At 39.6% G+C, this 17,280-nt stretch overlaps 1 protein-coding gene across 1 annotated transcript in view; it reads right to left on the bottom strand.

The window, feature by feature from the left end:
- The window catches only part of LOC147232089 (uncharacterized), a 53,813-nt gene that overhangs the window by 21,605 nt on the left and 14,928 nt on the right, over positions 1–17,280 (bottom strand). Inside the window, 8 exon segments of the mRNA XM_086151639.1 lie at positions 4,603–4,693; positions 7,165–7,249; positions 12,868–13,093; positions 14,375–14,426; positions 14,738–14,884; positions 15,167–15,277; positions 15,456–15,517; positions 17,032–17,259. Coding sequence (XP_086007765.1) covers positions 4,603–4,693; positions 7,165–7,249; positions 12,868–13,093; positions 14,375–14,426; positions 14,738–14,884; positions 15,167–15,277; positions 15,456–15,517; positions 17,032–17,259 — 1,002 coding nt within the window.

Below are 17,280 nucleotides of genomic sequence, written 5' to 3' on the forward strand. Positions count from 1 at the left end.
TTAAAACAATTTTCATGCAATTTACAAAATCCAGGCATTCTAAGACAACTAAAGCCAACAACAAAAGAAAAATTTTAGATTATTATGCTTGCATGACTATCCCACCCTTTTTCTCAAACAATAACAGGAGTGTAAGCTAATGATCTGAGTGAGCTGATGATGTGTATATACATATAGAATATACACAGACATACTCAGAACCAATACCGAGTCCATATCACGGCTAAACAGTCAGGCAATTGGACCACTTCTCTTTATTCATCAACGGCCATTTATCTGTTCTCATTCATCTTTCATATAATCTGTGTGTGTGTGCTGTGTGTGTGTGTGTGTGTGTGTGTGCGTGTGTGTGTGTGTGTGTGGGAAATGATGATCTACTGACAGTCATTCTAAACTAATTGGACCAAGACTAGCTTCTCAACGGTATAATGATGAGCTCTATTAACCGGATTTTCTCAATTTAATCTGTTTTCTGAAACCAACACATTTGCACCTTGCCAAAGTCAACCCATATCACAGTTCTGTCTACAAAGTGAATGATTCAATTTGTCTTATAACATAAAGGTAAGAATTTTTTATTTCTATTTTTCAAAAATCTATGCTGACCTCACTGCTGGAGAAATGAAGAAAATTGAGGAAATATTTTAGTTTGTCCACAATATGAAGTCGGAGTAAGTCAATTCACATCAACTCAAGTCAAGATGGATTAAATCAGGTTAGGTGCGGTCAATCTCACTGATATCGCCGGGTCAAAACAGCCAGAAGGTTGTACAAGATACTGTTAAGGACCCTAAAGAAAAAACAACAATTAAATATTGTTCTCTGGAGGAAATATATCCATGTGTTTGTACTTTGAATATTCTCATATTCTACAAATGATCTTCTTCAACATCATGTTCTTTTTTTACAAAATATACTCAGATCATTTTATTTGGTTGCAGTTGCAGTTTGGTGTTAAAATGATCTCATTTGCATCAAGCGTTCTAGTCTATGTATTTATTTTCATTTTGTATTTATTTATTTTTTCAGTTATTGGATAGCCCTGGTATCTAACCCAACAAATATAGCTGGTAATGATAGATGAAAGCTTGACAAAACTTCCCTGAAATCGGGCAGTTTTTTAGATTGAAATAAAACCTAGCAGATTAGACTGGTAGCTTGGAAATGCCCACTGCCCCCAGAGTTAATAAAAGCCTACTTGTATTTCTATAGTATGGCATCAATTACCGTAAAGTTTTGCTCCAACTAGCAAACATTTATGTGCATGTAAAAATTCAAGATAAAGTTTCACTGTCTGAAAACATCTCTGCAAATTCTCATTAACACCATTTGAAATATTTTTCTCTGTGCTAAAAGAAGTTGTGGTAAACACACTAATGACTGTGAATGTTTGCATTTGTGTGTGTGTGCGCGCATGTGGTGAGGGTGAGGGTGAGGAACGCGTAAGATGTGACGAGTTATGGTTTGCTTATGAAGTAGTCTTCCAAAATCATGTCTTGTGTTTATCATGACTTGTATTTGAACTGGACTCATGCAGAGGGACAGCAAGCAACGTGTGTGTTTGTGTCTGTGCTTGGAATTAGAATAGAATAGATCTTCGTTAATCCCGAAGGAAATTCTTTTGCCGGGCGGCTCCAACGTTACATCCATTCATTTGAAACATGATATTGATTTTATAACTGTCGGGTTTCCTTCTTGCAGGGGCGGAGTTATAAAGTTTGATGGCCACAGGTGAGAAAGACCCTAAGCCTCAGTCTATGCCTGAAGGTGCTCGAGCAGGACCTCAGCACAGCATGTAAGGGGTGAGGCACGAGGTGTTGTCCCTGTTACTGAGCAGCTTCTTCAGTATCCTCCTCTCAAACACCTCCACTAAAGAGTCCAATTCAACTCCAGGGATGGAGCCAACCACTTGATGAGCTTATTTAGTCTGTTAGCGTCAGCTGCTTGCAGTCTCCTGTCTCAAGAAACTACAGCGTAGAAGATGATGCTGGACACCACCCTGTGATAAAACATCTGCAGCATGGCTTTGCCATTAAAAGACCTGAGAGAGAGAACAGGCGCCTGTGACCTTTCTTGTATATAGCATCTGTGTGTCTAGTCCACTGTAGTTAGATGCAATTATTTTGAATAACTGATAACATGTAATTCCACATTGGTGGAAAAAACATTAAGCTGACCTTCCAAAAATACAAACTCAACGATGTATGCTATTTAAACTCAAACGAACATCATTATTAACATTATGCGTTCTAAAATAAACAGCAAGAAATACCGAGCTATCTGAAGTTCAGCTACTGAGCACCGAGGCAATTTGTTATATAGATTTCCTCTATAGGCCACTGTAGTGTACCATTTACCATTTCAAACCCTTTGATTTTTTTTTTCACCAGCGGATAATTCATCTTCTCCTGGTCAATAACAGAGATTGGGACCTAATGAAGGAGTCATAGTCAGATCGGCCATCACACTCCTGTTAAAACACTGGTTGGAGGCCAATTCATTGAAAAGCTCATCTACTGTTGAGATGATGAAAGGCAGCGCGAGTTCAGAGGGAGATACAAAGGACTGCATACGAGTGCAGGCACCAGCCACTGACAACAGATACGCAAAAGACATGCGGTCGGGCCCATTCACGCCCTCTAAAACCATTCATCTTGAATTCTACAAAAGGATCCATTGCCAGAGATATGATATTGATGCAAAACTGAAACCAAAAGTAATTTGCCTCAAAATGAGCTAATAACAGGCAAGCAAATTATAGATTGTTTTGTTAAAATTTACATTCTTTCACAGCATTTATCAGAACCTTTCATCAATAGGAGAAATAATAAAACGGAAATTATCTTCAATATAGAAAGCAAAACTTGAACTGTATGACTGAATTAAACTTTCTGATCGAGTTTCGAGGAGCTGCCAATCATTCCCCTCCTGATGAGAAGCTCCTGTGCCCGCTTTACCATCGTAAGCCAAAGATTCTGCTGGTTGTTGTTACGGTGTCAGTTTGAAAAGTCCCCGAAAGGAATATGCCATTAGATCAGAAAACTGATACTACTCTAGAATGTGTTCCTTAAATATTTAGCTAAGGCCTGCAGCAGGTTAGTTGAGCTTAAAGAGTGGAAACAGGTGGCATAGCTTGCTTTGAATGGTCGGACGGTAACACGGCTATTATTTTGAACAGCAGGACTCCAGCAGTGACTACATAGAATCGCTGTGCATTTTTGAGGGTACAGTGCAGATACACATGCAATAACCCAACATGTAAATTCTAGGATTAAAAAAAACATCGATGAAAATAAGATGACAACTGAAAATATCCCGCAAATTGTGCAAACTGCAAAATACAAAGACAGTGAATGAAGTTTTACTGCGTTCACTTGAGACAATACACGGACTTCGGTCTCACTAGTCAGTATCATATTCACATAACATGAAAGTGATAACAGGTGTCTGTACATAATGAAGTTTGTGGCATATTGCGTTGGCCTTGATTTGTTAAAAAAAGGAGGAAAAAAAAAAGGTTTTAGTTTTCCAAATTTGTCATCACCTTGAAAGATTAGCATCAGTCATTTTGAAGCACATGAAAAACTTGTCTTATCTGGATAATGACTGACCAGTCAAGTCAGCCAGTGTCTTACTAGCCCTCGGCACTCACCACTGTTGAACCCCGCTGTACTAACATGGAAAGAAAAAGAGAGTCTTTCCGTGTGACTTTTTGAAAAGGTGAGGGCAAGAGAGAGAGAGAGAGAGAGGGCGAGTAACACGTAGTGAGGAAGAGAGAGGGGGTAAAGGAAGCAAAGAGCGCAGGAGGGCATGGAACGAAGAAGAAACAGAGGAGAGACAGGAGGAAACTTTGAGAAGAAATTGAACTTAATGCAAAATCAAAATCCAAGAGAGCAGCAGGGTTCAGTGAAGCTTAAGACAGAATTCAAAGTTTGTCGAATCTAAATGAACATCGCTTCCCTCGTTCTGGCTTTACCCTTAATTATCCATTCTGCCTTTGTACAGCGCCGGCTCAGCTCTGACAACTGCTCTCCCCTGAGATATTTTCCGCTCCCAGTCAGAACATTAGGGAATATCAGGGAATATTACACCCAGGAATTAACTCTCTAAATCACCTTGCCAGGTTTAGGTCCTGCATACACCCCCTTCTCTTGGACAAGATAATCCAGGCTCTAGCAGTGGATATATGCCACTAATCATCAAAAAGGTAAAGGGGATGCGGGGAGAGAGAGAGAGGTATAAGGAGGGAGAGGTTGGGGAGACCTTGAGGGAGACCTTTGCATTGGAAAGAGCACAATGAGGGGGGCGAAGAGAGGAGAGCTGAGGGGAGAAGACGAGAGGGAAGGAGAGTAGAAGACAGATTTAGTTCACTAACAGGATCTGAGCATTTGTATCTGGACTAATTGTGTTTAAATATACAGTTTACGAGGCATTTAATTTTCAATTAAAGTGTTATGGAAGAATTAGAGAATTTCATGATGTGAAGATGGGAGCAGTACCTGGTACCTCAAAAATTCTGCTGATGCACGCAATTTTTTTAAAGCAGGATTGCGAGGAAAAATACAGAAAGAAAAAAAAAAAAATCTCATCTGTTTTACATACCTGTTCCCGTAGTTTCTGATTCTCTCTTTCAACCTGCTGAAGGTCCTTTCTGAGCCCATCCATCTCAGTCTCAAGCTTCAGAACCACTGACCTGAACAAAAAAAAAAGATGGTTTAAAAATAAAATACATTTAATACCTATTGTATTGCTATTGATTGTTATGGATCTAATTATCTACTATCTATGACAAAATGTAATATCCAAAAGTGACAATGAACCTGGCACTGAATGTTTTGTTGTGCAAACAAGTGTGTGTGTGGGCGTGTGTGTGTGTGTGTGTGTGTGTGTGTGTGTATGTGTGTGTGTGGGCGTGTGTTTTCATGTGTGAGTGTGTTTGTGTGCATGTGTGTGTGGCAGCCAAGCTAAGGGAATGTGAAGGGGATCAATATGAAGGGGTCTATTCCTGCCACGCAACTGTGCGTCTGTCTTTATGTGAGTTGGTTAGTGTCTGCGAGTGTGTGTACATGTGTGCGTTTGAGTTTGTGTGAGCTGGCTGCCCTGGCTACAGCAGGATCAATACAACAAATGATTACCATTTCCACAAACCTCCCTCCACAGCCTCACTTTGGCCGATCAGTGAGCCTCAACACCCCCACCTACCCCATTCACCTCCCCTCCGCAAGCCTGCATGGACGCGCACACACACACACACACACACACCCACGCACCCACACACACACACACACATACACACACACACACACACACAACAAAACCAGACCAAAACAAACCACATACAATCCAAACCCTCAAAAGCATGAAATAATTAGAAACTCAGCATTTATAAAAATAGAAATATTAGAGTTTCACATAGATAGAAGTTTTTGGCACATTGAACTGAATAAGAATATTATAGATTTTAAAGTATGGAATGCAGGGAAAGACCACAAAGTCAGCACAGGACCGATGGTTTTTATTGGCCTTTCGGCTTTATTGACACATATAAAAATATCAGAAAACAACTGCTTCAAACTAATCTTTATCCCTCATAGTGTTAATGAATCACTTGTTTTTTTGAATACAAATACATTAAATGAAATGTGAAAACACGCCTAGCCACAATATGCGAATATGTCTTGTGACTGGAGTAAAAGGCCATCTTTATTATCTGCAAATAGTATTTATTTGCTTTTGAATTTTTTAAAAATGTAAACACCAATGATGCTTCTTCGAAGGATTTTCAATCCATTGCCTGAGATGAAGAAAAACAGAAAAAATGCAGTTTTAGAAAGCCAAGACAATTAACCATTTATCATAAACATCGGTTTGCCTCACATGCATGCTGAAATTTATTGATTTACAGATTTAAGCATTTGTCATGATAATCTTTGGTGACCTTTCCACCAAAAATAAAATCAAAACAAGCTGGAAATGTAATTATTATACTTTGTGTATGTAGCATCTTGAATAAAAAAAATAAAAAAAAATCAATAAAAATATTACAACAGCAACAAAAGTATCTCAATTTAATGCCAAAACTCTATTTTTGTATGTCTAAATGTTCCAGCAACGGATTTAGGTACAAGTCGACCAATGCAGTAGTTAAAGCTGAAGCAGAAAAACCAGCGAAAAAAAAGGAACGTATACGTCTGATAGATTGGTCCTTGGAGAGAACACATGACAGGATGAACAGAGAAGGAGAGAGAAAGGAAGAAAGAGAAGAGGCATCCCGTGGAGAAAGGAGGGGATTTCCCACAGCACAGATGGAAGCCATTAGTATGGTGTTGTTGCTTAAAAACCTTTCATGTCTTTGCAGTTATTTGATAATACTCGGTTAACAGTAAACAGCATTATTCTGCAAATGGATATAATATGCAGACACAGCAATTGTTTTACCACCCAGTACCTAAAATTGGTTTAAATGTAATAAAATGCAATAATTCAGAATGTAACCTATTAAGTTTCCATGCCTTTTTAAATTGTTGGTTGACGATGAAAATGTTCCATGGCTGAACTTAACCAAGAAACTCCCTGAGAAGGAGACCGTTGGAGTGAGGTCATGTCGAAGCCAAAGCCACAACCGCAACTACAGTATGTGTGCACAAACAGTAACACACACACACACAAACATGCACAAATATATATACACAAAAGCACTCACAGACACACTAAACTAGGCGATACATACTTGCTGATGTCATCACCGCAGCTCTTGTGACACACAGGGGTCAAGCGGGGGTCTTGCCCGTGAACTCTGAACTCCGTGACCTAACATCTGGTCACTTACCGTGTCTCAGTTGTTAAATATTAGTGTAGCAAAACTAAGCTAAATGGATGCAATTGCTTGACATGCTGTGATATCCAGGATTTCTGAGATGATAATTGCATGTATGATAGACCAAAACATTCACTGTTTTGCTTTGAAGACTCTCTTGAACATCATTAAGTACGTCAAGCTTAGGGCTGCTCTGCGCAACACATGTTCAGCTAAATGGCCTACTGTATGCTGCATTTAAAAAGAAAGAAGAAAGAATTGAAATGTTTTTGATTACTGAGCTTACACATGGGAAGATGGGAAGTGGGATAAGGGAGGAAGCTTTCTTTCTCTCTTTCCATTCTTACCTTATTTTTTCCTCTGCAAGCTTTCCCTCATTCAGGCACCCTGCCATACACTTCGCCTCCTGTGTATTGGCTGCCAACTCTTCCACTGAGAACAGAGCGACACATAAACAAAAGTGTGATGAAGAACAACACCCCATCTCAGCATGCTCAGGACTTATTGAAGAATAGCTCCCTGGGAAGGGAAAAATGAAGTTATTATGAATAAAAGAGACAGAGAGCGAGACTATTTGATCATAATTAAGTAAAGTGAGGTAGACAACATGAGAATAATATCTCTGCATTTAAGTAAATATGAAGCTTGAAACTTATCGATAAACTGGTGATTATCGATGTTTGTGAAGTTGAGCAAGACCGGGAAAGTGTGAATTGCGAGTCATCTTCAAAGAAAAAGGCACTGAACGCTAGGGCCAGTTGCTTTTTGTTGAGACAAAACAAGTGCTTCCCGGCTTTGTCAATAGATGGCACTCTTTACCCTGAGCAGTCAACTTGAGCTTGTACTCCTGACTGCAGCCCTTCAATCACATTCCCTTTTCAGCTTTCCCCTACGTCTACATGCAATAAAACCCCATTGTCCTACACTTGGTTGTCGAGCACACTGAGCGGCTGCATAATAAACCATTGGTCAGGTTACTTCCATTGGGTTTGCTTCGCAGGCCCTTTTCAGTTTCAAAATTTAGGATTTCTCTTCAGTCCCCCTTTTTTTGTTATGTTTGCTGTTTTGTGAGTCAATGTTTCTTCATAGCTCCTAAAACCTTTCACTAAATTCAGTATTCATTGAATATAACATAAACTGTCAGCCATCAGTGGCCAAAGCTAGTGAATATTGAGGAGGTGTGTGTACTGAATATGTAGAGGTGTGTGTTTTTGTGTGTGTGTGTGTGTGTGTGTGTGTGTGTGTTCTGAATATTTACAGAATGGACCTTGACTTTGAGAGCATGCATGTGCGTTTGACTGTGTGAAATAGAAGAAAGGAAATGTTTAGGGTATTGCTGTAGGGCTTTTAGGACCACGCACCGTGCTGTAAAAGCAAGACAGACCAGAAAGGAGAGGTTAAAACCAATATCAGAAAGGAGGAAATACCGAAAAGAAAATCTACATTTAATAAAGCTATGATTAATTTATGGGTTTGCGGCATTCAAACTGTTTATACTGAATTCCTCGGAAAATTGAAGTGGTAACTTGAAATCCTACATATTTAATGATGGACAAACACTCATTTTTTTGTGTGTCTGTGTCTCTGTTTTGGTGGATGCAACCTTAGCTATTTCACCTCAAGGTGAAAGTTTGCTATGAATCTCAATAATCAATAAAGCCAAGATATGAGAGCTTGAGATCTGGATCAGATCCACATTCAGAGCATCAGTTACCTTTGGTGACACCTCAAACTATTGGAAGCCACAGAGAGAGCAATTACTCGCACACACCGAACGATTACACAAACACGTCTTGCATGGAAGTAAAAAGAAACATGCAAAGAAAAATTCATGTTGTAAAATGTTGCTGTGAAAATTACCTTTTCTGTTTAGATAGACTAAGAATCAAAAGCAGAGAAAAAGACTGCCAGCACACACACACACTCACACACACACACACACACACACACACACACACACACACACACACACACACAAGCAGACATTCAGACACACAGACATACACACACACACACACACACACACACACACACACACATAAACACAGACACACATGTGTGCACAGGTGTTTACGTTAGACAAACAGGTAGAAACAGGTAAGGTTATCTTGGGGATTGATGACCAAATGCTACTACAATTTTCCACCTTAAACGAGGTCCCACCAGGATTCAGGATTTCTCCACACTTGTTAGTATCCTGAAGTCAGAGGTGCAGTGTCTTTTACAACCTGTTTTTAGTGGCTTCATGACATTATTCCGCTATTTAAGATCCCGGGTCTCACTTTCTTGACCCTTTTATACTGGCTTCACAACTTAAAGTATGACATTAGTCCATAATCTAAGTCTCCCTAAAACTCCCTCGAAACACCTTCATATGAGCTTCAAAGCTCATCATACAGCATCGGTCTATAATCAGAGATCTGCGGTCAAATTACCCAACTCTCGGAGCTCACCTTTAACATGAGAGGGATAAAAACCCAGCTAACCCTGAATCAGTGGTTGGGGCTGGGCTGGGCCCTGCCTGGCCCTCATAAAAGATTCATAAGGCTTCATAGGGGCTTCCTTTGGCTTTGTTGCGGGATTCGTAGTGGGCTAAGGTGCTCCCGTGAGACATCCCAAAGCCTCCCAAAACTCTTTCTCTCTCTTTCTGAAGTTTCAGGGGCTTGCAACACTGCTTTTGGGTATAAGCCAATAGGTGTAGGCACACAGCCGCACACCGTTATGCACACAAATACACCACAAGAAGAAAAAAAGGAAAAATGTGTGCACACAACAGTGAACACTTACAAAGACAAACTAACACATACGCGCACGAAAAGTCTGAAACTCACACCCCAACGCACTCCCCTCTTGCTCTCTCCTCTCCGCTTTATTTACAATCCTCTGGCAGCGGTACAAGGGCCCGGGGCTATAACACACGGCACCTAATGCTCAAACTGCCAGGTAATCTCATGTCTGACATCCCCCTTTGATAGAAACTGATCAATAGACTCTTGTAAAGGAGTCATTTTCTCTGATGTTTCTACCAACCACTTCTCTCTATCTCTATCTCTCACCCCATCTCTCTCTTACTTTCCCTCCCTTCTCTTTTATTAGCCATACATTTATAATTCATATTTCGGTAGGGCTGCGTTTGCTCTGAGACAAAGGGGGGCTTCTTTGTGTAATAAAGAACAATGGTGGTGAAGTGATGGGGAGAAATGCCAGTGTTTGCTGCTGGTTCCGGTGAACAACAGTTTTTGGGATCGATAGAGTGTGAAATGGGATTATAGCTAGTAATAGAGGTGAATTGGAGGAGAGAGGCCTGTGCACGTGTGCTCCGGGGATCCAGATTGGGTAGACACACACACACACACACACACGCACACACATTCACATGATTTTGCGCACACACATATGCGCACAATAATGATTTCATCATCTTTAGGCAGATACACATCAGCAGCACAGAGGGGAGGCAATATCACATTTCTGTTGTAGGGGAAGTGTGGAAATATGGACATTGTGTTTTTGTTTATACAGTTATCAAACAACATATGCGCATTTAATTCACATTACAGCGAACTTTACAGTGCATCTTATTTAAGATGTTAGATGAGAGCATCAAGAATGCCATGAAAATAAAGAATTTCAAAAATAAGTTGGCCCCTGTGTTGGTAGCAGTGGTTGGTGAGGCCATATTTTTGTTAACAAAATAGAAATGCAGTTACAATAAATCATAACTTTTCCTATGATACAGCTCTTACGAAGTTTTCACTTATAACATGCACCCCCGTGTACGGTATTATCTAGTCATGGGCAAAAGTTCCAAAAATGATGTCAAATAAAAGGCTTTTCTTTTTGAATCCAGTAATTCTATCGCACTCCAATTAAGTGTTTACGTCTAATAAGATATACATATGATGTGCTACATTTTCTACTGTATATACACGCATTTGTGCCTTATATAACTCAAGCGCTGACATACATTCTGAAAGTGGATATCCACGGAACAGAGAATCTCAGTGAATCCGCCTGCTGTCAAATGAAACATGACACATACTGTCATTTGTAAAGTTTAAGGACTTTTTTTTCCAATCACGTTATCCTCTCTTGACACAGTGTTTTTGAATCCAGCTGCCGTCAGATCATTCAATCTCATATCTGTGACACTTCCCTGTTCCTTACTCATCCCTCCACTCCCCGTTGCACGGCTTTCATAACTTTCACTCAATCTGGACACTCAATTTCTTCTATAACATTTTAGAGACAAATGTATCGAATAGGACTAAGGTTTGGTATCCAGATGCCAGTTTCCATTTACCTGACGGCAGTTGAAATTTAGATGTGACAATTTCATGATTTGGGAGTAAAAATTGGAACAAGTGTTGCTATCATCTATTACACTGGTCTTGGCTGATCTTATCCTGAAATCCAAGCGCATCTTTACATGCTGGATTCATGACTCTTACATGTCAAATGTTTTACAAAGTGGTCTTTCACTGATTTCTTTAATCTAACGAGTATAGGAAAAATTTGAATCACTTAGATGTGTCTGTAACCACTTGGGCACAGAGCATTGTCCAATAAGATTTTTTTTTTCATTATTTCATACCTTTTCTCATACATCCACAACACATACATCCATAAACACAATTTCCGGTTATTCATATCGAATGTAAAACATCATTATCATGCAGAACTGCTATAATTATTCACAGCATAAACAAAACAACAACACAAAGACAAAAAAAAAAAAAAAAAAAAACATCACTAAAAGCATCAATTTTACAATAAAGAAAGACCCTTTGCAAGGGCTTCATTTTCATGAAAAGATCTTTTGTTCAAGACAGTCATTTCTCAAGCTGACTCTTCACCCAGTCTATTCAGGCCACTGCTATATCCAGGTAAACAATGTACCCTTTGTTATAATAATGCATCTTTATTCTTCTTAAGTCATTACAATAGGCTCTGCATTGCTGGACTGTATTTGCTGAAAGTAAAAGCCAAATAATATGGGGTTTTGTGTGCAACGTAGAGTTGGGGGTGTGCGTTTTGATCACAGACAAAGGCCAAGCTACACAGTGTTGTCCCTCTGTCTCCATCTTGTTAATGAGCAGTGTTCACAGAGCGAGCCAGCGTCTGTCTGCCACAGAGAGAGACCTCAGATTCATCTCTCTGCGGACAATAGGTGATTGTGTGCGTATGTGCACGTGTGTGTGTGTATTTGTACCTCAGACAGCCAGTGTGTATGTGCTAATTAAAGCAGTGGGAGTTGGGGAAAAATGGCTGCGTGTGTGTGAGGTGTTTGCCTGGCGTGACCGTAGACGTGTACGTTAATTCTTAATGAGACATTTCTGTGCCCAGAGAAACCCAGCTTTCACCATTCCTGCACTGACACGCTACTACAAAGGCCACTGCCGTGTGAACGCACATACACAAAAACCAGATCATTACCATACAGCTAAAGCATTGCGCCATTAAATCAAACCCCTATCCACTGAGAGTGTGTGTATATCTGAGTAGCTCTGCGTGTGGACAACTGGCAACCATATCAACACATTGTCGTGCCACCGCTGGCTAATTTGAGCTAACTGATAGAGCGAACATCGGCATGCATGGTCCTGCTACAAAAGACACAAATGACTATATAGCTCCTTTAGCATGCAGCTGGTTTGGCTGAAAACTTCCATTGAGCAAACAAAAAATTGGCAACTAGTGGTTCAAAGAGTAAACCTCCACCACCAACCCACCGAAAACCATGGTAATGATTTGCTTGTGCACCACTCAATTCAGTTGCACAGCTGCAAAATCCTCATTAACTGTGAAATGCCAGTTTTATCCAAAAATAAATAGTGACGCCTGTAATCATGTTTGGATATTTTTGTTGTATGCTATTTCACCTCTACGTGAATGTCCTCCTGTTCGACATTAAACAGAGGAAAAAAAAAAATTATTATTTGATGAGTTTGATGTTTATTTGATGTTTATTTATCCGTTTATTTGTTGACCAAAAGAGACAGGCAGATGAATAAAGGAGGGAACGGATGAACACAGTGAGTGATTGCTACCTGTCAGCTGGCACTTGCTGCGTAGCTCCTTCAGCTCACAGCTCAGGTGCCCCATGTGACTGCTCAGGTTCTCTCTCTCTCTGAGGACACTCATCATCTTCACCTCCTCTTTGTGTAACTCCTCCTGAAGTCTGTGCACCTCCACTTTCTGAACATCCATCTCCCTGCTCCTCTTTGCAGCCTCTTTAACATCCTCCTCTAACTGCCTCTGGAACGACGCAGGGACCTGAAGTGTGAAGATGAGTCAAGGTAAACAGAGTTCTGTGTGGGGTGCTTATGGGCATGTTCATACAGTGTTCATGAAATTATTTCATATCAAATGAACTACATGGTGTCCGTATCTATATTGAGTGTGCTTTCTTTTCTTCTTTAATCAAGAGAGGCACAAAATAAAAAGTGTATTTTTTAAAGAGGGCATTTGACTGAGGAAATATCTCAAAAACATGTGACAGCAGTTTCACACACAACATTGTATGCATTAGGCTATTGATAAGGTGTAAAGGAATTCATTCTGATTCCCCTCTATTTCACAAAAGCAGAAATAATTATATCTCCATACTTTATAAGTTGTCAGGTCTTGACACTTAAATCTGCTTTTGCATTAGTATTCAAGAGCCTAAATGGTACATTTTCTCTAAAAGGTGACAAGCACGTAAAACTTTTTATTTTAAGAATAATGATGAGTTTGTTGTACTTTTGATAGGATTTGAAAGTAGCATATAGTCTTTAATATTTTCTCGTGTTCTCTTAGTATCTTAGCATTAAGTTAGATATTTATGTCACTTTATACGTGGAAGACCATTTGATAATTGGTCTAAGAGGAACTATTAGGTATGTTCATTGGGGAGTTTGAATTTTTTTCATTGTTTAAATCGAATATCAGATCCAGGGTAATTATAGGACATTCTGGGTACAAACAAAACTTAGTTTGTGCATGTCCAGGGGTAGACTTGTTCCTCCAACATGCCATGACATACTTGCTTGTGTTTTCCAAATGAACTCGAATACATAAGATGGGCCATGCATGTAAATGGCTTGGGCTCTTGCATAATTATGTATTTATGAATAATGGTAAAGACTGATCATGACTATATGCATAATGCATGGTGCAAATGATGATGTAGCCATCAATATATGTGTCATTACAAGGCACAAACTCATTATGTGAAGCTCCACAAGCTGAATGAATTGGCAAGACCTGACAGCAAGAGAATAATATACTCTTCCTTTCGTAAGAGTGTATGTGTGTGTGAACATGATCTATCTGTATCACTTGTATGTGCCAGAAGACGCAATAATTAATGTGTTAACTAAAATGTTTCCCATACCACCTACACATTCAAGAGAATGCGCACATGCATGGCCGTGCGCACGCGCACACACACACACACACACACACACACACACACACACACACACACACACACACACACACACACACACACACACACACACACACACACACACTCACTCACACACACACACACACACACACACACACACAAACATGATCTGTGCCAGAAATGCTGGCACTCTGCCAGGCTACAGGCACCACTTTGCTTAATTTGAATATTTAGTGTCCCATTGAGCTCTTAATTGGAGTCAATTTCACCAGCCTTGGCACCATTTGGTGCTTTAATTAATGGTGAGGCAATTTGTTTCTGCGAGGCAATCACGGGACAATCACATGAGTGTGGGTGTGTTGTTTGAGTTTGAGTACTCCTCTTTGGGAAGTTGAATTTAATTTGTTGCTTCTGTTATTGGTTTGAGATGCATTCAGGGGCAATACTGAAGGCGGATGGATCTGGATCCGGCTGAGTTAAACAGTAAAGTTAAAATGAAAAGGGTCAGGTAATACGGCTATCATTACATTAGAGGACAGGTCAGCAGATACATCCATAGCTTTTGGGGGTTTGCCAGCTCCATCTCTAAACGTGTAATTTTCTTTCTCAGGTATGCCACATCTTCTTCAAGCAGCCCATGACTGTTCAAGTGTGCACAGTAGGACACAACTTGACTTTGCTTTGGATTCACCTTTTCTTCTTGAGGGAGCGGGGGATACTATTGACTTGCTAGTCTGTATTGCAGTATAAGCATACAGCAATTACAACCAAACACAAAAAAATAAAACATAACATTTGAATTAAATGAAAAAGAAAAGAAAAAGACAGTTAATTGGATTTTGTTCAATGTTCCATGCAACATAAAGTTAAGGAAGACAGCAAGTGAAGTACAGAAGGAAGATGGATGGGACCTGAACAGACAGACAAGGACAAAACCTGAAAAAACTGGTTATTACTGTCTCTCCAGCTCCGATTTCATCTGAAGAATAACATCTGTGCACTCTGTAAGACATTTAACCCGTGACCTGGCACATTGAAAAGTAGACTTTGGGGATTGTTGTCTATGCCTAACTTGTAATAAGGCAATATGTACTATACCAACAACAACAATAACAACAGCAACAACAGCAGCAAGAGGAAGAAAGCACTGTTGATAACCTAAAGAAGTTGATCACTGTGTGAAACTTGATGTAATTTTGTACTTATCTTCTGAAGATGATGTCTTTGTCAAGCTGGCTGAGATACTTCTCGTCTGAATACGAATGCTTCAGTTGATTAAGCTTTAGGTCTTGTTTGAACTTGACTTTCTAGAGATTCATTAATGTAGCTGGAGATAAATCTAGATTGGTTATAGTACACCAATTTAATGCTACTGTTTATCAAATGTTTTATCAAACTGTCCAGTGAGAAGTCACAGTAAATGGAGCCAGCAAATAGTTGAATTTTAGTGTTTCATCATTCAATAATGAATTAAAATATGACATCAGTTATTTTGTTATTGACAGGCTAATTTAATCTCAGTGGGGGGTTGTAATACTAACAGTTGTCATAACAAAAACAGTACCTCGCAGCTATTAATCATTTTTTATTTCAATTAAACCGCCAAAAAAAAAAAAAAAAAATTATCCATCCTAAATAATAAGCTGGTCAAAAAAAAATTACATGAAAAATAAAATGAAGAAATCTTTAAAAAGGTAAAATAATGAGGCCGATTAAATTTATTTTATTCGGGGTTTCTACAAGCGGTAACCGTGTGTTATTAAAGAGAAAGATTATTCGTAACAAACAAAAGATGTAGCCTTGACGTTTCAAACAAGAATGTTGTATTTTAACATAATTAACATAATATTAACAACTGAAACCCTTCTAGGAAGACCTTGTTCCAGAGTCATTGCATTTAAAGCAGACCTTATAAACCTCATAAAAACGACAACATTTTTCTTTTGCCTTCATGGATTCATTTTAATATATATTAACAGAGATACTACGGTTGCAGCACTAACTTCCTGTTTCTATTTATGTTTCACGAAAATGTGAACAATATTAACATTGATTTAATATTCATATATGCGGTTGTAAACACATATTCAGTTATTCCTGCTTTTAGATTTTCTTGTAAACACTGATCTCAGGGTTAGCTGGAAAGAGGTAGAGAATCAGCAGGAAGTGAGGCTCCATACAAACTCCTAACCTCTTGATAGGCGCCTCACAATCAAAGTCATTAGCCAGTATAATAAAGGGCCTGTGATCCAGCCATTCTTCAACAGCCTAACTCTTTTATAACCAACAGATTAAAGTTGATTGGATTAAAATGACATTCTTCCCGTCTGACCTTGGCGGCAGCAGTTAAGTTCATCCAAATTAAATTTCTCCATAATAAAGATGATTCATTTGTTGCCTGATGTAGTAAATATAAAACAGAAAGAAAGAGGAGAAAAGATTAAGTGACACACGCCAGTGTCCATGTGCACACTTGTACACACGCGCACACACACACACACACACACACACACACACACACACACACACACACACACACACACACACACACGCACGCGCACACACGCGCACACGCGCACACACGCACACAGCTGGGCACTTGCATTTATGAAGGTTGGGAGCCCTGGGATATGCACATGGGCAGGGACACAAGGATGCAAATTTGACATTACACTCAAAGTCAAAATGATCACACTAAAAAAAAACAAAACAAAAAAAACTCATGATCTGTCTGTTAATCATGAAGGGAAGAAATTACATATCTGCACAAGACAGATGACAGGACACTGCTTATAAGATAAAATGGAAATGGTTGTCTGACCTGCTTGAGTGTATTCACTTCCTCCCGCAGTGTACACACCAGGCTTTTAAAATGCTCAGTTTGCTCCTGGGTCTCGGTCAGTAGAATTTGATTGGCCTGGAACTCATCGGTTAACTGGTCCAGGGCCTCCTGCGAGCTTTCATATTGGCCAGCTTTTTCACGGTACCACAGCTTCAGCTCTGCAAGCTCTTCCCTCACTGCATGAGATGCTAACTGGGACTCTCTTAGCTACAAATGAACAGGAAAAGG

The sequence above is a fragment of the Fistularia commersonii genome, chromosome 8 (assembly GCF_037954325.1).
Source record: "Fistularia commersonii isolate RoL2024-O1a breed Wild chromosome 8, RoL_Fcom_v1.0, whole genome shotgun sequence".
NCBI classification, from domain to species: domain Eukaryota; kingdom Metazoa; phylum Chordata; class Actinopteri; order Syngnathiformes; family Fistulariidae; genus Fistularia; species Fistularia commersonii.